General features: G+C 39.6%; 1 protein-coding gene across 4 annotated transcripts in view; it reads left to right on the top strand.

Annotated features, from left to right (window-relative positions):
* PRR5 (proline rich 5) overlaps nucleotides 1–17,758 on the top strand; it is a 269,954-nt gene that overhangs the window by 238,258 nt on the left and 13,938 nt on the right. For all 4 annotated transcript variants that reach the window (XM_053719045.1, XM_053719043.1, XM_053719044.1 and 1 more), the window contains one exon: nucleotides 12,256–12,394. In XM_053719045.1, the coding sequence (XP_053575020.1) occupies nucleotides 12,256–12,394 (139 nt within the window). The remainder of the gene's footprint in view (nucleotides 1–12,255; nucleotides 12,395–17,758) is intronic.

Raw genomic sequence — 17,758 nt, 5'->3', positions numbered from 1 at the left:
GGCACAGTGTTACACCAGTGCAACTCATATCTGCTAAAACAGTAGGGTACATTTAAAAAAAAAAAAACCTTACACTACCTGAACGATACAACATCATACCTGATTTTTTAAAGCACGTTATTCCAAACACTTTAGGAATGTTAGGTGATTTATGCCCTTTATGGGTTCAAAGCAGACTCTGCATCAACTATGTAATTTTCCGTGGGAGTTTTGCCATGGATCCCCCTCCGGCATGCCACAGTCCAGGTGTTAGTCCCCTTGAAACAACTTTTCCATCACTTTTGTTGCCAGAAAGAGTCCCTGTGGGTTTTAAAATTCACCTGCCTATTGAAGTCTATGGCGGTTCATCCGGTTCGCCAGTTCGCGAACTTTTGCGGAAGTTCGCGTTCGCCGTTCGTGAACGCAAAATTTTAGGTTCGCAACATCACTATTTATGAGGTTTATGGGGGTGAATGGTTAGGAAACTCTGTTTAATGGGACAGTAAAGTCAAAATTAAACATTCATGATTCTGATAGAGATTGCAATTTTAAACAACTTTCATTTTTACTGAAGTTATCAAATTTGCTTCATTCTCTTTGTATCTTTTATTGAAGAGTAAAACTAGGAAGTTTCATTTTGCAACATTGTAATACAAAGCTAAAAATAATGTTGCAAATTACTGCTGCCATATTGTTCTAAATACACGTGCACTCTCCAGAGCTCTTATGAGCCTACTTAGTTTTACTCTTCAATAATAGATACCAAGGGAACGAAGCAAATTTGATAACAGAAGTTAATTGGAAACTTGTTTAAAAGTGCACGCTCAATCTGAATCATAATAGTTACATTTTGACTTTACTGTCCCTTTAAGGGCAGCCATTAATAGGTTTGCATATTGTGGGGCCATGTTTGTGCCCATAGCAGCTCTGGTCATTTGTAAATAAATGTTATTGTTGAAACTGAAATAATTGTGGGTGAGGATGAATTCTATAAGTTTAGTGGCTATTTCAGTATTGTATTTTTGACTATTTATTTGGGATAAGAGGAATTTAGAACAGAATTCAATTCAATCTTTATGGGGGATTTTGCTATACAAGGATTCTACATCCATGATAACTAGTATGGTATTGGGGGTAATTCCTGGATCTGGCTAAGTTTAGTTAAAAAAATTAAGTGGTGTCTTGTATGAAGCTTTTATTGTTAGTAACTAGTGGCTTTTTTTTCTCTTTAAAGGACACTGAAGTCACTTGTTGTATATTTCATTTTTGATTGACAAGTAATTGTAATATTGCATATGATATTGCTTTTTTTAATGAAACAAAGTAAAACAATGAGAACAGTGTAACTAAAATAAATGTTTAATTGTTTAAGGAAGGTGTCTTTTTTTCTACATACAGTTTATGACCCTCAAGTACAGCACTGCAGATAATATTGATGTATGTTTAACCCTCAGACTGCTTGACGTGCTTCACATACTGTTCACCATAAGCAATTGCAATATACGTTTCAGTCCTTTCTGTATGGTAATCCATGCGGAATGTTGTGAAATGAATTGAGTTGTAATATTCTCTTTCTATATTACAATGTGACCAGTCTTTGATTCCACAGGAAGCAGAAAGGTTCACAGATGTCTTTAAATAGAAATTGTCTGTGCGTGGGCAACAGCTCTTAGTTCAGGAAGGCGCTCGTACGCGTGTCTGTAGCTTCGTATCAGCACAAGCACATTAGTGCAAATGCTGCGCATGGTTCCCATGAAAGATACAAAAATAGAATCAACTGCTCTTGCAGTGTATATTGTGTTGACATTTAAACACTTGTACATTTTTGTTCACCTTTTTATTGGCAACATCTCAGTGTTAATCAATAGAACTAGTGCAAATATTCTCATATGTACAATGTGTGTATTTTATGCATTTATTTGTTCGCATTACTTAACCACTTAGCTCTGTAGTATAAAGTGTTTATGGATTACTAGTCCTAAAGCCCGTTCACACGGGCCGTGTTGTGTTGTGTTCTCTCTCTCTCTCTCTCTTCTCTCTCTCTCTCTCTCTCCTGCGCGCGATCAGCTGTGCTGCCCGGTCCTCGCGCTGCTGTCGGGTGGGTGCGCGTGCGATCAGCTGCAAGAGTTTGTCTGAACTGCGCATGACAGCTTCAGACAAACTCTTGTCTTTTATAATATAGGATTGTAATTATCTTCATTCAAACATTAAAACCTCACATTCAAAATATTTTATTTATTTTTTGGCTTAATTTTCTGATTAGTAAATTCTCTTTTACATGGCCAATAAATTCAGAGCATCTAGATTTTTAAAAAATATTTTTGTAGACCAACAAGGAGGTAAAAAAATCACTTAAAGGGACATTAAAAGGAACATACAGGGGCAAAAATAGAATACTCTAAAGTGTTAGAAAATGTTATTATTTACTGTCGCTTGCATATAACTGTGTTTTGCCCCTGCAGAAATGGTTAAACATATAGCTGAATTCAGCTCCAGAGCAGAAATGCACTACTGAGAGCTAGATAAACACATCTGGCAAGCGAATGACAAGAGGCATGTGCTGTATGTGTAGTCACCAATTAGCAGCTAGCTCCCAGTAGTGCCTTGCAGGTATGCTTTCAACAAAGGATACAAAGTGAATAAAGCAAATTTGATATTAGAAGTAACTTTTTTAAAGTTGGCTAAAATTGCATTCTCTGAATTATGAAAGATTTATTTTTACTTTAGCACAATAACTTTTAAATAATTTTCTCATTTGCCTTTATTAAGTTTTTCTGTGTAAGATTAAATGAAAGTAAATCATTAGCATTTTTCTTACAGACATAAATTGTGGTTCTTGAAAACATTTTATTCATTTTACAATAGATTAATATTTTATATCCTTCTAAAGAGAATGAGACAGCTGTGTACGTGTATAATGTATTTTGTACTCTGTAAAGCAGCAGCACATGAGATTCATTTGATCACGTGCAGAACCATAACACGACGTGTCTTCTGTGCAGGAAAATGTGAGCACAGTAGCTACAGTGTGCAGGAAGTAGACTACCTTGTCAGATTGGAGACTTTTAATGTAATTTACCCTCACACAAACGCACACATTTGGTACAATAGGGAGATTGCACAGTTTGAATTGTGAGATGCTTGTACACACACAGTTACAGTAGTGAGATACACACATGATGACAAGGGTTGCTTATGCAGTGAGAATAGTGAGATGGTTGTGCACATGGTGACAGTAGTGAGATGGTTGTGCCTATAGTGACAGTAGTGAGATGGTTGTGCACAAGGTGACAGTAGTGATATGCTTGCACACACACAGTTACAGTAGTGAGATACACACATGATGACAGGGGTTGCTTATACAGTGAGAATAGTGAGATGGTTGTGCACATGGTGACAGTAGTGAGATGGTTGTGCACATGGTGACAGTAGTGAGATGGTTGTGCACATGGTGACAGTAGTGAGATGGTTGTGCCTATAGTGACAGTAGTGAGATGGTTGCACACATATTGACAGTAGCGAGATGGTTGTGCACAAGGTGACAGTAGTGAGAGGGTTGCACACATGGTAACAGTAGTGAGATGGCTGTGCACGTGGTGACAGCAGTGAAATGGCTGCACAGGGTAACAGTAGTGAGATGGTTGTACACAAGGTGACAGTAGTAAAATGGTTGCACAGATGGTGACAGTAGTGAGATGGTTCCACAAATGGTGACAGTAGTGAGATGGTTGTACACAAGGTGACAGTAGTGAGATGGTTGCACAGGGTGACAGTAGTGAGATGGTTGCACACAAGGTGACAGTAGTGAGATGGTTGTGCACAAGGTGACAGTAGTGAGATGGTTGCACAGATGGTGACAGTAGTGAGATGGTTGCACAGGGTGACAGTAGTGAGATGGTTGCACACATAGTGACAGTAGTAAGATGGTTGCACACATAGTGACAATAGTGAGATGGTTGTGTTCATAGTGACAGTAGTGGGATGGCTGTACACAAGGTGACAATAGTGAAATGGTTGTGCACATGGTGACAGTAGTGAGATGGTTGCACACATGGTGACAGTAGTGAGATGGTTGCACACAAGGTGACAGTAGTGAGATGGTTGCACACATAGTGACAATAGTGAGATGGTTGTGTTCATAGTGACAGTAGTGGGATGGCTGTACACAAGGTGACAATAGTGAAATGGTTGTGCACAGGGTGACAGTAGTGAGATGGTTGCACACATGGTGACAGTAGTGAGATGGTTGCACACAAGGTGACAGTAGTGAGATGGTTGTGCACAAGGTGACAGTAGTGAGAGGGTTGCACAGATGGTGACAGTAGTGAGATGGTTGCACACATAGTTACAGTAGTGAGATGGTTGCACACAAGGTGACAGTAGTGAGATGGTTGTGCACAAGGTGACAGTAGTGAGATGGTTGCACAGATGGTGACAGTAGTGAGATGGTTGCACACATGGTGACAGTAGTGAGATGGTTGCACACATGGTGACAGTAGTGAGATGGTTGCACACATAGTGACAATAGTGAGATGGTTGTGTTCATAGTGACAGTAGTGGGATGGCTGTGCACAGGGTGACAGTAGTAAGAGGCTTGTGCACATGGTGACAGTAGTGAGATGGCTGTGCACATGGTGACAGTAGTGAGATGATTGCACACAAGGTGACAGTAGTTAGATGGTTGCACATGGTGACAGTAGTTAGATGGTTGCACATGGTGACAGTAGTGAGATGGTTGTGCACATGGTGACAGTAGTGAGAGGGTTGTGCACATGGTGACAGTAGTGAGATGGCTGTGCACAAGGTGACAGTAGTGAGATGGTTGCACACAAGGTGACAGTAGTTAGATGGTTGCACACAAGGTGACAGTAGTTAGATGGTTGCACACAAGGTGACAGTAGTTAGATGGTTGCACACAAGGTGACAGTAGTTAGATGGTTGCACAGGGTGACAGTAGTTAGATGGTTGCATAGGGTGACAGCAGTGAGATGGTTGTGCACATGGTGACATTAGTGAGAGGGTTGTGCACATGGTGACAGCAGTGAGATGGTTGTGCACATGGTGACAGCAGTGAGATGGTTGTGCACATGGTGACAGTAGTGAGAGGGTTGTGCACATTGTGACAGTAGTGAGATGGTTGCACACATAGTGACAGCAGTGAGATGGTTGTTCACATGGTGACAGTAGTGAGAGGGTTGTGCACATAGTGACAGTAGTGGGATGGTTGCACAGGGTGACAGTAGTGAGATGGTTGCACACATAGTGACAGCAGTGAGATGGTTGTGCACATGGTGACAGTAGTGAGAGGGTTGTGCACATGATGACAGTAGTGAGATGGTTGCACACATGGTGACAGTAGTGAGAGGGTTGTGCACATGGTGACAGTAGTGAGATGGTTGTACAGGGTGACAGTAGTGAGATGGTTGCACAGGGTGACAGTAGTGAGATGGTTGTGCACATGGTGACAGTAGTGAGAGGGTTGTGCACATGATGATGTATGTAGAACATACAATTTTAAACAGCTTTCCAATTTACTTCTATTATCTAATTTGCTTTGTTCTGTTAGTATCCTTTGTTGCAGAAGCAGCAATGCACTACTGGGAGCTAGGTGAAGGCATTGAGTGAGCCAAAAACATGAGGCATTTATGTGCAACCACCAATCAGCCTCTCCTGAGCCAATAATGTTCAACAAAGGATACCAAGAGAACAAAACACATTAGATAATAAAAATAAATTGGAAGGCTGTTTAAATCACAGTAGTAAACACTTTGTAATTACAATACATGTTTCTGTTGTGTTGCTATAGAATTAAACATCTGCCAGGTCTTAATGTTTTTAAAAAATATTAACTTGTTTGCTGAAATTATTTTTCAGTAGCAAAAACTCTACCTGTCATTTGTCTTATTTAGAGGAGCCAACAAGAGTGTGCAGACAACAAGGCTAACCACTGTCATAATGCAAATATATTCTGCTTTGTTTTGTTATAATCTGCTGAAGTCAAATAGGTAAATATGTGTAGTAGGGTTAGCCTCGATAAGTCAGCAGGGTGCATTTAAAGCTATTAGGATTAGAAAATCCACAACTTTCAGAGCTAAATTGCATGAAAAGGAAGCAAAATAAATCATTCAATTATATTGAAAAGTTGCTTTATTACACCTAACTCAACATTTTATATTAAAATCTTAAGGCATTTACTGTCCCATTAATTTTTCCAAATTAGCGGAGCTGTGACTTTACTAAGGCACATTATATACAGCAGGGCCCCTCATTGTTCGTATTGACTCCTTAAAGGGACATTGTTTTTTGTCACATTTCATGTAACAGGGAACTACTTTTTATTGTCAGGCATGTGAATGCTTTTGTTTGTCAACCAATTAGATTGTGGGGATTGTCTCCAACAGCGAGTCAGCAGGGCAGATAAGAACATTACAGTTGTACCTAACATTCTAATCTATCATTGTTTAACATATTTAGCTGGTGTCACTTCACATAAATGACATAAAATAGTATTTCAATGTCCCTTTAAAGTCACAGTTAAGATATTGGGGGGGTAGTTATCAACGTGTCTACTTTTCCTGCCTTCGCCGGTCCAATACGCCCGCCTAAGCTCGCCTCACATCGCCGCCGCGGACCTGCAAAAATTCGCCTAAGTTATCAAAAAAGCTGTCAAAAAGCCGCGCACAAAGTACGGGGCGATGAGCAGCGGACTGTGAGAGTTATCACTCATCCGATCTCGCTGCTCTTCGGCTTTTTTACAGCTTTTTTGCTAGCCTGTCACTAAGCACCCACACTAAACTACACTGTTCTACCCCCTATACCGGCGCCCGGAGCCTCCCACAACTAAATAAAGTTACTAACCCCTAAAACGCCGCTCCTAGACCCTGCCGCAACTCTTATAAATGTATTAACCCCTAAACCGCCGCTCCTACACCCCGCTGCAACTCTTATAAATGTATTAACCCCTAAACCGCCACTCCTAGACCCCGCCGCAACTCTTATAAATGTATTAACCCCTAAACCGCCGCTCCCGGGCACCGCTGCCACCTACATTATACATTATACCTAGTAACCCCTATCCTGCCCCCCCATACCGTCGCCCTCTATAATAAAGTTATTAACCCCTATCCTGCTGATCCCGCACCTCGCTGCAACTAAATAAATAGTTTAACCCCTAAACCGCCGCTCCCTGACCCCGCCGCAACCTATTTATTAACCCCTATCCTGCCCCCCCTACACCATCGCCACCTATAATAAATTTATTAACCCCTATCCTGCCCCCCACTACACCGACGCCACTGTAATAAAATTATTAACCCCTAAACCTAAGTCTAACACTAACCCTAACACCCCCTAACTTAAATATTAATTAAATAAATCTAAATAATATTTCAATTATGAACTAAATTAATCCTATTTAAAACTAAATACTTACCTTTAAAATAAACCCTAATATAGCTACAATATAAATAATAATTATATTGTAGCTATCTTAGGATTTATTTTTATTTTACAGGCAAATTTCAATTTATTTTAACTAGGTACAATAGCTATTAAATAGTTATTAACTATTTAATAGCTTACCTAGCTAAAATAAAGAGAAATTAACCTGTAAAATAAAAACTAACCTAAGTTATAATTACACCTAACACTACACTATACTTAAATAAATTATTCCTATTTAAAACTAAATACTTACCTGTAAAATAAACCCTAAGATAGCTACAATATAATTAATAATTACATTGTAGCTATCTTAGGATTTATATTTATTTTACAGGTAACTTTGTATTTATTTTAGCTAGTTAGAATAGTTATTAAATAGTTATTAACTATTTAATAACTACCTAGCTAAAAGAAATACAAAATTACCTGTAAAATAAATCCTAACCTAAGTTACAATTAAACCTAACACTACACTATCATTAAATTAATTAAATAAATTAACTACAAATAACTACAATTAAATACAATTACATAAACTAATAAGTACAAAAAAATAAAAAAAGCTAAGTTACAAAAAATAAAAAAAATAAGTTACAAACATTTTAAAAATATTACAACAATTTTAAGCTACTTACACCTAATCTAAGCCCCCTAATAAAATAACAAACCCCCCAAAATAAAAAAATGCCCTACCCTATTCTAAATTAAAAAAGTTCAAAGCTCTTTTACCTTACCAGCCCTTAAAAGGGCCTTTTGTGGGGCATGCCCCAAAGAATTCAGCTCTTTTGCCTGTAAAAGAAAAATACAACCCCCCCCAACATTAAAACCCACCACCCACATACCCCTAATCTAACCCAAACCCCCCTTAAAATAACCTAACACTAATCCCCTGAAGATCATCCTACCTTGAGTCGTCTTCACTCAGCCGAGCAGCGATGAAACCGAAGAGGAAATCCGGAGTGGCAGAAGTTATCCTCCAAGGGGCGCTGAAGAAATCTTCCATCCGATGAAGTGATCCTCCAGTCGGCGCTGAAGAAGTCTTCCATCCGGGCGATGTCATCTTCCAAGAGGCGCTGAAGAAGTCTTCTATCCCGGCGATAGATTGAACTTGATTGAACTTGATTGAACTTGAATCTGATTGGCTGATTCAATCAGCCAATCAGATTTTTCCTACCTTAATTCCGATTGGCTGATAGAATCCTATCAGCCAATCGGAATTGAAGGGACGCCATCTTGGATGACATCCCTTAAAGGAGCCTTCATTCGTCGGTAGTCCGTCGGTAAAGAAGGATGTTCCGCGTCGGCGGGATGAAGATTGAAGATTGAAGACCCCGCTTGGAAGATGACATCGCCGGGATAGAAGACTTCTTCAGCGCCTCTTGGAAGATGACATCGCCCGGATGGAAGATTTCTTCAGCGCCGACTGGAGGATCACTTCATCGGATGGAAGATTTCTTCAGCGCCCCTTGGAGGATAACTTCTGCCACTCCGGATCTCCTCTTCGGTTCCATCGCTGCTCGGCTGAGTGAAGACGACTCAAGGTAGTATGATCTTCAGGGGATTAGTGTTAGGTTATTTTAAGGGGGGTTTGGGTTAGATTAGGGGTATGTGGGTGGTGGGTTTTAATGTTCGGGGGGTCGTATTTTTCTTTTACAGGCAAAAGAGCTGAAATCTTTGGGGCATGCCCCACAAAAGGCCCTTTTAAGGGCTGGTGAGGTAAAAGAGCTTTGAAGTTTTTTAATTTAGAATAGGGTAGGGCATTTTTTTATTTTGAGGGGGTTTGTTATTTTATTAGGGGGCTTAGATTAGGTGTAATTAGCTTAAAATTGTTGTAATATTTTTTAAATGTTTGTAACCTATTTTTTTTATTTTTTGTAACTTAGCTTTTTTTATTTTTTGTACTTTAATTAGTTTATGTAATTGTATTTAATTGTAGTTATTTGTAGTTAATTTATTTAATTAATTTAATGATAGTGTAGTGTTAGGTTTAATTGTAACTTAGGTTAGGATTTATTTTACAGGTAATTTTGTATTTCTTTTAGCTAGTTAGTTATTAAATAGTTAATAACTATTTAATAACTATTCTAACTAGCTAAAATAAATACAAAGTTACCTGTAAAATAAATATAATTCCTAAAATAGCTACAATGTAATTATTAATTACATTGTTGCTATCTTAGGGTTTATTTTACAGGTAAGTATTTAGTTTTAAATAGGAATAATTTATTAAAGTATAGTTTAGTGTTAGGTGTAATTATAACTTAGGTTAGTTTTTATTTTACAGGTAAATTTCTCTTTATTTTAGCTAGGTAAGCTATTAAATAGTTAATAACTATTTAATAGCTATTGTACCTAGTTAGAATAAATTGAAAGATGCCTGTAAAATAAAAATAAATCCTAAAATAGCTACAATATTATTATTATTTATATTGTAGCTATATTAGGGTTTATTTTAAAGGTAAGTATTTAGTTTTAAATAGGATTAATTTAGTTCATAATAGAAATATTATTTAGATTTATTTAATTAATATTTAAGTTAGGGGGGTATTAGGGTTAGTGTTAGACTTAGGTTTAGGGGTTAATAAATTTATTACAGTGGCGGCGGTGTAGTGGGGGTCAGGATAGGGGTTAATAAATGTATTATAGGTGGCGACGGTGTAGGGGGGGCAGATTAGGGGTTAATAAATTTAATATAGGTTGCGGCAGGGTCCGGGAGCGGCGGTTTAGGGGTTAAACTATTTATTTAGTTGCGGTGAGGTGCGGGATCGGCAGTATAGGGGTTAATAACTTTATTATAGAGGGCGGCGGTATAGGGGGGGCAGGATAGGGGTTACTAGGTATAATGTAGGTGGCGGTGGGCTCCAGGAGCGGCGGTTTAGGGGGTAATACATTTATTATAGTTGCGGCGGGGTCAGGGAGCGGCAGTTTAGGGGTTAATACATTTATTATAGTTGCGGTGGGCTCCAGGAGCGGCGGTTTAGGGGGTAATAACTTTATTTAGTTGCGGCGGTGTATGGGGGACAGATTAGTGGTGTTTAGACTCGGGTACATGTTAGGGTGTTAGGTGTAGACAGCTCCCATAGGAATCAATGGGATATCTGGCAGCAGCGAACTTGTACTTTCGCTATGGTCAGACTCCCATTGATTCCTATGGGATCCGCCGCCTCCAGGGCGGCGGTTTGAAAACCAGGTACGCTGGGCCGGAAAAGTGCAGAGCGTACCTGCTAGTTTTTTGATAACTAGCAAAAGTAGTCAGATTGTGCCGAACTTGTGTGCGGAACATCTGGAGTGACGTAAGAATCGATCTGTGTCGGACTGAGTCCGGCGGATCGAAGTTTACGTCACAAAATTCTACTTTTGCCGGTCTCTAGCCTTTGATAACTAAGGCGAATCAGCCACGCCACAAATACGCTGCGGAATTCCAGCGTATTTGAGGTTGACGGCTTGATAACTACCCCCCATTGTGTGTTGGATGTTTTGTTTAAAGGGACAGTAAAGTCAAAATTAAACTTTCAAGATTCAAACAGAACCTGTGATTTTAAACATCTTTCCAATTTATTTCTGTTATACCATTTACTTTGTACTCTTGTTATCCATTGTTAAAAAGCATACAGCAGCCTGCCCCTGCATACAGCCCTTCTGGAGCGAGATATTTCGGGTATGTAGCAAACTGCTTGAAGTTATTATTCCTCCGGATCCCAAATATCTGATATACCATGAGCTACCTAAAATTGCTATGGACGCAAAACGGCACCTACTCCTCCTGATGTTAAACTGTGCAAAAGGACTTATACCAAGATATTGGAAGTCACTACACACGCCCAGCCTTGAGGAATGGAAGGCCGGGGTCTGGGACTTACTAAACCTGGAGAGGTTTCATTACATGAGGACAGGGAGGTTGGAAATACATGAATACATGGTTCTGATCTGGGAGGGTAAGATTATATAGAACATGACATAACAGGGAGATTGGTATGGATCAAGGTGGTAGAACCTGTGGGACACTTGGATCCTCTAGGACAAAATATGGTTAAAATCTCAATAATTGATATTCATTCCTTTTTTTTTTTTTTTTTTCTCTCTTCTTCTTCCCCTCTCTTTTCCCCTCCTTCCTTTTTCCCCGCCCCTTTCCATGTCTTATTCAAAATGCTCAAAGACCATCCAGGGTAGACGCGGTCGGGCCCATCTATATTTAACGTTGCAGTGACAGCTTTACTGGGCTGTATACGTGGTGTTTTTGGGCCTGATGGCGTTAGCCTCAAAATATCTTTGCTTATAATTGGCAACTCACTAAGCTAAATGTATAAACATTGAACATGACAAATGTAATATTGTGGTTATGTATCATTCCTTTATCTCAACTTATCTCCTTTGATATGCTGTAAATATCTTGTCGTTAAGTATATTATTCGTTGAATTTAATGTAAAGGATGTCAATCTATAAATGTTCACTCAATAAAACTTTTATTGGAAAAAAAAAAAAAAAAAAAAGCATACAGCAGCAATTCACTACTGAGAGCTAGCTGGGCACATCTGGTGAGCCAATGACTAGAAGTATACTGTATATGTGCAGCCACCAATCACTCAGTAGTGCTCCTCAGCCTACCTAGATTTATTGTTGTAAGAATACTTAAATAAAGCAAATTTGATTATAGAAGAAATTTGGATAGTTGTTTAAAATTGCATTATCTGTCTGTATCATAAAAGTTTAATTTTGTATTTACTGTCTCTTTAACATATTTGCATGCAGCATTTAGCCAGTTTTATATGTTGTTTGCTTCTGTCAGTAAATTGATTCACTGCTGATAATTCACTTTCTAACGTTTCTTTCAGGGAGTTCATGAATCAAAAGGAGTTTCTGAGGAATATCTGAACCTGGAAGCTCTGCTGCAGAAGGTGGTATCTCCTTACCTTGGTACTTACGGACTCTACTCCAATGAAGGTCCCTTCACCCATGCTTCGTGCATCTTAGGTATGAGGGGCTACCTTCTGGTCATGACATTGGGGCTGTGATGTTTTGGCACATTGGGAACCATATTATTATAGTGCACTGCATTAAAGGGACATATAAATCAACAATAAACTTTAATAGTTTAGACAGAACATACAACTTTAAGATAATTCCCAATATACTTATATTATCAAATTTACTGTATTCATTGTTGAAAAGCATACCTAGGTATACTCAGGAGTAGCAATGCACTTCTGGGAGCTAGCTGCTGATTGGTGGCTACACACATATGTGTGTAGCCACCAGGATATACTTGAAAACAAGAGAAATCTCAATGTATCCTTTCTGGTAAAATATTTTATAAATAAATAAATGTCTCTTGTCATTGGCTCACCAGATGTGTTCATCTAGCTCCTAAGTCTCCTAAAATGACGTGTTCTATCTCAATGATGGCCAACATCCTAACACGTGGGGGCTGAAGAGCAATATTAAAGGCTGCATATAAATTGATAGCTATGAAACAGTCACATTATAATATAAAAAAGCCCAGTGGCACAAGAACAGATTTGGGTAAGGTCGCAGGGTACCTTCTGTTTGCTGTTCTCTCCCCAGAGGGCCCTACTAAGTTGTCATCATCCACCAGAAGCTCCTAAAGGAAACATATTTGGTTCCACTTTTTCCTGGGGCCACAAAAATGTTGGCACAAATTCTTAGTTCTGCTTTTCCCCACAAGCTGCCAGGTGACCATCTCTGCTCTATCTAAAAACATGAAAGTTTCATTCTTTCCAATTTACTTCTATTACCAAATTTGCCACTTTGTTGGTTAGCACTTGACCTCTTTAATGAGAGCATACTGAGGTAAGCTCAGGAGCATGCACATGTCTCTGGGCTCTAATTATCAGCTTTAGAGCCCTAGTGGTGCAGGATCACAGGTGAGTCTGCAATGTAGAGTTAAAGGGAATGTCAAGACCCAATACATCATTTTGATTACTTATTGTTATATACCGGAGAAGCATCCTGCAACTGTTCCCACATCTATAAGCTTGTAATAAGCACATGAAGCATTTAAATATTCGTCTGTTAGGAGCTGAAATTGACCGCCAAGCTCCGCCCACCTATTGCGCGTATATTTTTGTATGTTTAGTTTCTCCAATCATGATCAAGTCTTAAATACATTTTCCCACTTGCACACTCTGACTTGTGCATGTGCAATTTAAAATAGCTAACTGAAAAATATTAAATTTGCACTGCTAAACTGTCCTACAAGAAAACCGCTAACTGGATAAGATGAAAGCTGTGGGCGGAGCTTGGTGGCCATTTTCGGATGCTAACAAACAATGATTATTCAAAAGTTTCATGTACTTCTTACAAGCTTGTCTGGAATGTAACAATAAGTAATAACAAATAAGTATTGTGTTTAGACTGTCCCTTTAATAAATCTTTCTGAACAGATGCTGAACTGTATTATTTATAAATATATCTCTCAATCAGGGGTGGAACTACCATTGGTGCAGCAAGTGCAGTGGCACCAGGGCCCAAGTGTTGGGGTCCCATAGACGACAGTCTATAGGTGTGTGCAGAATGTTTACAACCTAATGCAGGGGAGCTTTTTATTAGTGCATGTTGCAGGTCCATGCTATCTGTCTGTCTATCTGTCTGTCTGTCTGTCTGTCTGTCTATCTATCTATCTATCTATCTATCTATCTATCTATCTATCTGTCTGTCTGTCTGTCTATCTGTCTATCTATCTGTCTGTCTGTCTGTCTGTCTATCTGTCTGTCTGTCTGTCTGTCTGTCTATCTGTCTGTCTGTCTATCTGTCTATCTGTCTATCTATCTATCTATCTATCTATCTATCGATCTATCTATCTATCTATCTATCTATCTATCTATCTATCTGTCTGTCTGTCTGTCTGTCTGTCTGTCTGTCTGTCTATCTGTCTATCTGTCTGTCTGTCTGTCTGTCTGTCTATCTGTCTGTCTATCTGTCTATCTGTCTATCTATCTTTCTTATCTATTTATTCAAAATCATTTTACAAGTAGCATGTATATTATTACTATTGCTTACTAATAAGTTACCTTTGGGGCACCAGGGCACTCTGTATTAACTAGGTAGCTATTAAATAGTTATTAACTATTTAATAGCTATTGTACCTAGTTAAAATAAATACCAAGTTACTTGTAAAATAAATATAAACCCTAAAATAGCTACAATGTAATTATTTATTATATTGTAGCTATCTTAGGGTTTATTTTATAGGTAAGTATTTAGTTTTAAATAGGAATAATTTAGTTAATATTATTAATATTATTTAGATTTAATTTAATAATAATTAAGTTAGGGGTGTTAGAGTTAGATAGGGTTAATATAGTTAATATATATAATATAATAACTATATTAACTATATTAACCCTAATATAATTAGGGTTAATATAGTTAATATAGGTGGCGGCGGTGTAGGGGGATTAGATTAGGGGTTAATATGTTTAATATAGGTGGCGGCGGTATAGGGGGATTAGATTAGCGGGTAATATATTTATTATAGGTGGCGGCGGTGTAGGGGGATTAGATTAGGGGGTTAGACATTTATTATAGGTGGCGGCGGTATAGGGGGATTTAGATTACAGGCAAAAGAGCTGATTACTTTGTGACAATGCCCCGCAAAAAGCCCTTTTAAGGGCTGGTCAAAGAGCTGGTTACTTTGGGGCAATGCCAAGCAAAAGGCCCTTTTAAGGGCTGGTAATAGAGCTGGTTACTTTGGGGCAATGCCACAAAAAAAGCCCTTTTCAGGGCTATTTGTAGGGTTAGACTTAGGTTTAGTGGTATGGAAATTTTAGTATTTTAGGGGTTAATAAATTTAATATAGGTGGCGGCGATATAGGGGGATTAGATAAGGGGTTAATAATTTTAATATAGGTGGCGGCGGTATAGGGGGATTAGATTAGGGGTTAATAATTTTAATATAGGTGGCGGCGGTGTAGGGGGATCATATTAGGGGGTTATATTGTTTAAATAGGTGGCGGCGGTGTAGGGGGATCATATTAGGGGGTAACATAGTTAATGTAGGTGGCGGCGGGGTAGGGGGCTCACATTAGGGGTAAAACATTTAATGTAGCTAGCGGCGGCGGTGTAGGGGGGTCAGATTAGGGGGTAATATAGATAATGTAGCTGGCGGCGGGGTCTGGGAGCGGCGGTTTAGGGGTTAATATATTTATTGTTAGGAGTGAGAGGGGGGATTGCGGATAGAGTGGTATACGTGTCGGGCTATGTTGGGGAGGCGTGTTAGACAGTACGGATGATTTTATAACTTAGTCAGTTTATTTATGCGGCGGCAGTTTCTAAAGTGCCGTAAATCACTGGCGACTCCAGAAATTTGTACTTACGCAGATTTCTGGACATCGCTGGTTTGTCAAACTTACGGCACTTTAGCATCTGATGGCGCCGTATATAAGATAGCTTGAGTTGCGAGCTGAAACTACGGGGGGCGCAGGTTTCCACGCTTGCGCCGAAACCTGCGCCGTATATCGGATCGCGGCCCTTGTCTGCGCATGCTCTATGCTCCTCGTCTGGCTAAAATGTGCTGCATGACGTAATAAACGCATGCGCAAAAGATCCGATTTTTTTTCTCTTCTTGATACTTGCCAAAATGCTAGAGATTTGATTGGCGAAAGGAAAACACGTAAGAAAAAAAAAAGAGGTCTAAGTGTTGGGGCTGCAAGAGCTTGCAATATAACAGGAGCGGTTAAAAATGAAATACAGAAGTTATCCTACAAATGTAAGTTTTTCATGAATTAAACTAATATTCTTTTTAGATTTTACATACAATTTTAATGAGTACTCTGTCTAAGTTTGCCATCACTTTAATTTACCGGTGTGTATCCAAAAAGGCACTGAATGTAGCAATTAAATAGTTAGACAATTGCAGTACACCTGGGACACAATCAGGGTAATTTATATAGAACATAGCTTCTTTGGTAGGAATAAAACCTTTTTCAGTTCATTTGCATACGGTTTAATAATTAGCTGATTGAGATCATTGAACTCTTTTCTAAGCATCACTTTCCAAATGAAATCCTTCTTTTTAATTCTCTGATGTTTTAAAAAATTTACATTTATATTACAGTTTTTTACAATTTAAAGGGAAATTGCACTGTAAAATTGGTTTCTTCTTAATGTAATCCCAATGACTTGTTACAGTTAGCTGTAGAGTATAAAATGGATGGGAAATTGCTCCTTTAGGTTTATTTCAATAAATAAATTAGCTGATTTTGCTGATTGATGCCTCAATCCATTGTTCTCAAGAACATGCCCATATACATGGGCTGAGCCTGCAGAAATAGCAGAGCTACTAATCTTATATCTTTCTATATACCTCTTATCATATCTCTATCAATACACAATGGACAATTGAAAAGGAAAATGCTATTATCTATCTCTCCCCCCCCCCATGCATTGGTTGTGTGAGAGCAGGGGACGGGACTGCACATGTGAATCCTTGTGCATTGGTTGTGTGAGTGCAGGGGGTGGAGCTGCACTTGTGATTCCCTGTGCATTGGTTGTGTGAGAGCAGGGGGCGGAGCTGCCCTTGTGATTCCTTGTGCATTGGTTGTGGAGAGCAGGGGATGGGACTGCACATGTGAATCCTTGTGTATTGGTTGTGTGAGAGCAGGGGGCGGAGCTGCACATGTGATTCCTTGTGCATTAGTTGGTTTGAGAGCAGGGGGCAGGAGCTGCACATGTGATTCCTTGTGTATTGGTTGTGTGAGAGCAGGGGGCGGAGCTGCACTTGTGATTCCTTGTGCATTGGTTGTGTGAGAGCAGGAGGTGGAGCTGCACTTGTGATTCCTTGTGCATTGGTTGTGTGAGAGCAGGGGGCGGAGCTGCACATGTGATTCCTTGTGCATTGGTTGGTGTGAGAGCAGGGGGCGGGAGCTGCACATGTGATTCCTTGTGTATTGGTTGTGTGAGAGCAGGGGGCGGAGCTGCACATGTGATTCCTTGTGCATTGGTTGGTGTGAGAGCAGGGGGCGGGGGCTGCACTTGTGATTCCTTGTGCATTGGTTGGTGTGAGAGCAGGGGACGGGACTGCACATGTGAATCCTTGTGCATTGGTTGTGTGAGAACAGGGGGCGAAGCTGCACATGTGATTCCTTGTGCATTGGTTGTGTGAGAGCAGGGCGGCGGAGCTGCACATGTGATTCCTTGTGCATTGGTTGTGGAGAGCAGGGGATGGGACTGCACATGTGAATCCTTGTGCATTGGTTGTGTGAGAGCAGGGGGCGGAGCTGCACATGTGATTCCTTGTGCATTGGTTGGTGTGAGAGCAGGGGGCGGGAGCTGCACATGTGATTCCTTGTGCATTGGTTGTGTGAGAGCAGGGGGCGG

This window comes from Bombina bombina, chromosome 6, assembly GCF_027579735.1.
Source record: "Bombina bombina isolate aBomBom1 chromosome 6, aBomBom1.pri, whole genome shotgun sequence".
Lineage (NCBI taxonomy): Eukaryota > Metazoa > Chordata > Amphibia > Anura > Bombinatoridae > Bombina > Bombina bombina.
Note: the sequence above shows the minus strand (reverse complement) of the source record. Positions and strands in the feature narration are given on the sequence as shown.